Genomic DNA, 3,797 nt, shown 5'->3' with positions numbered 1-3,797 from the left:
GTGGATTTTTGTTGTGAGCACTTGATCTGAGGTAAGATCTTATAGAGAATTCAATAGCAAATGTATCTTTGATTGAATTTTTATTCTTATTTTTGTTTTAGGGGGTATTGAGGATGACTAACACCTTCATAGCTTGTTAGGTGGAGGAGCTATTATATCTCTGTTGGACAAATTGGTGTTATTTCCGATACTAATGACCTTTGGTATCGGAAATTATACCTTTAGTATCAATAAATTTCCGATACCAAAGACCAATTTTCTAGTAGTATTCGTTCCAATTTCTACACTGACAATTCCTTCCTCTGTTAACCTCACTTCTGGTCAGCCACCTTCGACCCAAAATACCCATAAAATTTACATTATTTGGGTCAACTGAACCACAAAACCATCAAGCTGCTGAATTAGATCGAATGCAGCTTGATGTAGAATTAGGAGGGTATGTGGAGACAGGAGAGTCATCAGAAATTTCAGAATTACAAGAGGAAGTTACTGAGGTATACAACTTTGACTCTTTGTGTGCCTTGGGGTTTCGGAATATTTACTTTTTTATGCTCTTGAATACATTATGTGTTCTGTAATGTCTTCTGATGCAGTGATGCATATATATCATGATTACTGGCAGCCTACATATGTATAGAGTATTCTATAGTATAGGCTGGTGTGCTAGGTTGCGCCGTTGTGGAATTAATTTGTCTACGGTTGTTTTAGCACTGAATTTCTGGATTTACATATCATTTATCAATGCAAGAGCATCGTAAGATTGTATGATAATAGTGCTAGTTGTGGTCCTGTTATTTTTGTTATATTGATATGCTGTCTCTAAACAAACATGTCAAAGATTCCATGGCCAACAAACTTAAACCAAAACACTTTTGAGACAATTCAATTGTTTGCACTAGTCTTTCTTGTCAATTATTGTGTATAAATTTGCATATTTGTGCCTTGTGAAGTTCTATACTTGAGAGATGAATCATACTCTTGTACCTTGAAACATTTTTCTAGTTTTATGTCATGTCTTCTGCTGCCTGCACTTCTGAACACCTGAAAAAATACTACATAAGATCATTTATTCATTAGCATCAGTAACTTTGTAATTGACTGCCGGAACATCAATTTGACAGATACCCTCTAAAAAACACTGCTATTGGAAGTGTTAATATGAGCACTGGAGAAGTTATTGAAAATATCTCATTTAGGCACCGGAGAAGCTCTTGAACAATGTGAAGCTGGCACCACTATGGAAGTTGTTGCTGCACAAACAAAAGCAATTGCTGGTACATGTTTAGATGTTCATGTATGATTATATCATTGAAAGTGCCGTGCACTGTATAGACGTTATATTGATCTTGAATGTGACTAGTCCAGCTTAAGACTAGATGGGATTATTATTATGTTATATTAATGCTTTAGATGCGCAAACTAATCAAATCTGTCTGTAACAAATATCTATGTATTATCATAAAGCATAACTCTATTGCAAAAAGTTTAGCATGTTCGCCATGGATCCCCACTATCTACCTTTAGTGTATGGATGTTGGTAAAAGATGAATATTCATGTCTAGCTTTGTCTAGCAGAATATAGCTGTTTGCTTAATGACCTCTATATGTGCTCATGTTAAGCCCTATCTCACTATGTGGAATTTGTTCTTAGTTATGCATGAACCTTCATGTTTGTATTGTTTTACTTCTTGAGAATGGTTGGATTGTAGATGTCAAGATTAAATTACTTCATGATATTTCTGACTTTTGATCCAATATGATTTTATTACCACAGATCGAGTAACTGACTGGACAAATGTAGTTGCTTATGAGCCAGTATGGTCTATAGGAATTGGAAAAGTTGCATCTCCAGAGCAGGCTCAGGAGGTATACTTTTAGTTTTCTTGTCCAAGTTGGGGTTGGGTGTTCTTTCTTGCTACATTATCAAATTTCTGCCTCTCTTTTAACAACACAGTAGCTAAGTGTGTGGTAAACTAGTAATGATTCTATGACGACTTGTGCTTTTTTTTTTAAAAAAATAAATAAATAAAACAATATAATGTATTTCCTTAAAACAAGTATTAATTTAATTATTTATTTTGATTTAATAAAAAAAGGATTTTATCGCTTGGGGCAGGTAAGACTATTTACATATCTGACCTTGCCTGGAATGGTTTTATATTGGGTAGTTGTTGCATTATACGCTCATGTCTTTTTGGTCTTAGGCTTATTTTGGCGCATTCAAATTTTAGAACAGAAATGAAATTGCAATATGCCAACATCCTCAGCGTGTTTGCCAAAGAACTGGATAGCGGTACTCTTGCATAATCAGATAAATAAATTAGTTTGGATTCAAATAATCTCCACTACTTTTGACATATTTGTGCTTAGCCATGTTTATTTATTGAGTCGGGTTTTGGCTTCAACACAAACGATGGTCTATCTTATGACATATTTTGTACTTTTTTTTTCTCCTATCAAACATAATTGTATTTATAGCTGGTTGAGTTTTGCTTTCTACAAATTTAGCTACCAAAGTTGTAGGCCTTGGGGGTTTAGTATTCTTATTTTATTCTAGTGCATGAATTTATTATAAGCCTTACTTTAGTCATAACCTTTTGTGAATGTAATTTATATATTGTACTTGAGTACTTCATAGTAATTATTGCTCAAAGTCTCAAACCATAAATCAAGCATTTTATACAATTTTGTTCATGCCCCTTTGTAAAAAAAATAAAAAATAAAAAAATTCAATAAGAAATACTTGGTGAGAGGTGCTTACTGACCTATGAGAAATATTGTTGGTTTCAATAGTATTTCTTTTCCTTAACTGTTTTAGGGTTTAGGGTTTAAGGTTTCAGGGTTTTACCTGGGTTTAGGGTTTAGGAATTAGGGTTTCAGGGTTTTAGGTTTAGGGTTTAAGGTTTCAGGGTTTTACCTGGGTTTAGGGTTTAGGAATTAGGGTTTAGGGTTTAGGAATTAGGGTTTAAGGGTTTTAGGGTTTAGGGTTTTAGGGTTTTAGGGTTTTAGGGTTTTAGGGTTTTAGGGTTTAGGGTTTAGGGTTTAGGGTTTTAGGGTTTAGGGTTTTAGGGTTTAGGGTTTGGTTTTTTAGGGTTTAGGGTTTAGGGTTAGGGTTTAGGGTTTAGTTTGGTTTTAGGGTTTAGGGTTTAAGGGGTTTAGGGTTTAGGGTTTAGGGTTTAGGGTTTAGGGTTTAGGTTTAGGGTTTAGGTTTAAGGGTTTAGGGTTTAGGGTTTAGGTTTAGGGTTTAGGGTTTATTAGGGTTTATAGGGTGTTTAGGTTTAGGGTGTTTAGGGGTTTTAGGGAGTTTAGGGTTTAGGGTTTAGGGTTTAGGGTAGGGTTTAGGTTTAGGTTAGGTTTAGGGTTTTTTAGGGTTTTAGGGTTAGGGTTTAGGGTTTAGGGTTTAGGGTTTAGGGTTTAGGGTTTAGGGTTTTAGGGTTTAGGGTTTAGGAGGTTTAGGGTTTAGGGTTTAGGGTTTAGGGTTTAGGGTTTAGGGTTTAGGGTTTAGGGTTTAGGGTTTAGGGTTTAGGGTTTAGGGTTTAGGGTTTAGGGTTTAGGGTTTAGGGTTTAGGGTTTAGGGTTTAGGGTTTAGGTTTAGGGGTTTAGGGTTTAGGGTTTTAGGGTTTAGGGTTTAGGGTTTAGGGTTTAGGGTTTAGGGTTTAGGGTTTAGGGTTTAGGGTTTAGGGTTTAGGGTTTTAGGGTTAGGGTTTAGGGTTTAGGGTTTAGGGTTTAGGGTTTAGGGTTTAGGGTTTAGGGTTTAGGGTTTAGGGTTTTAGGGTTTAGGGTTTAGGGTTTAGGGG

General features: G+C 35.5%; 1 protein-coding gene across 1 annotated transcript; it reads left to right on the top strand.

The window, feature by feature from the left end:
• Positions 1–410: 410 nt before the first annotated feature.
• LOC110697023 (triosephosphate isomerase, cytosolic-like) lies at positions 411–1,866 on the top strand (the record flags this gene model as incomplete). The annotated part of the gene is made up of 3 exons (XM_021874357.1): positions 411–494; positions 1,175–1,274; positions 1,775–1,866. Coding segments are annotated over exons 1-3 (276 nt in total), but the record flags the coding sequence as incomplete, so codon positions are not given.
• Between the last annotated feature and the right edge of the window lie 1,931 nt (positions 1,867–3,797).

The sequence above is a fragment of the Chenopodium quinoa genome, unplaced genomic scaffold (genome assembly GCF_001683475.1).
Source record: "Chenopodium quinoa cultivar QQ74 unplaced genomic scaffold, ASM168347v1, whole genome shotgun sequence".
In the NCBI taxonomy this organism is placed as follows: domain Eukaryota; kingdom Viridiplantae; phylum Streptophyta; class Magnoliopsida; order Caryophyllales; family Amaranthaceae; genus Chenopodium; species Chenopodium quinoa.
Note: the sequence above shows the minus strand (reverse complement) of the source record. Positions and strands in the feature narration are given on the sequence as shown.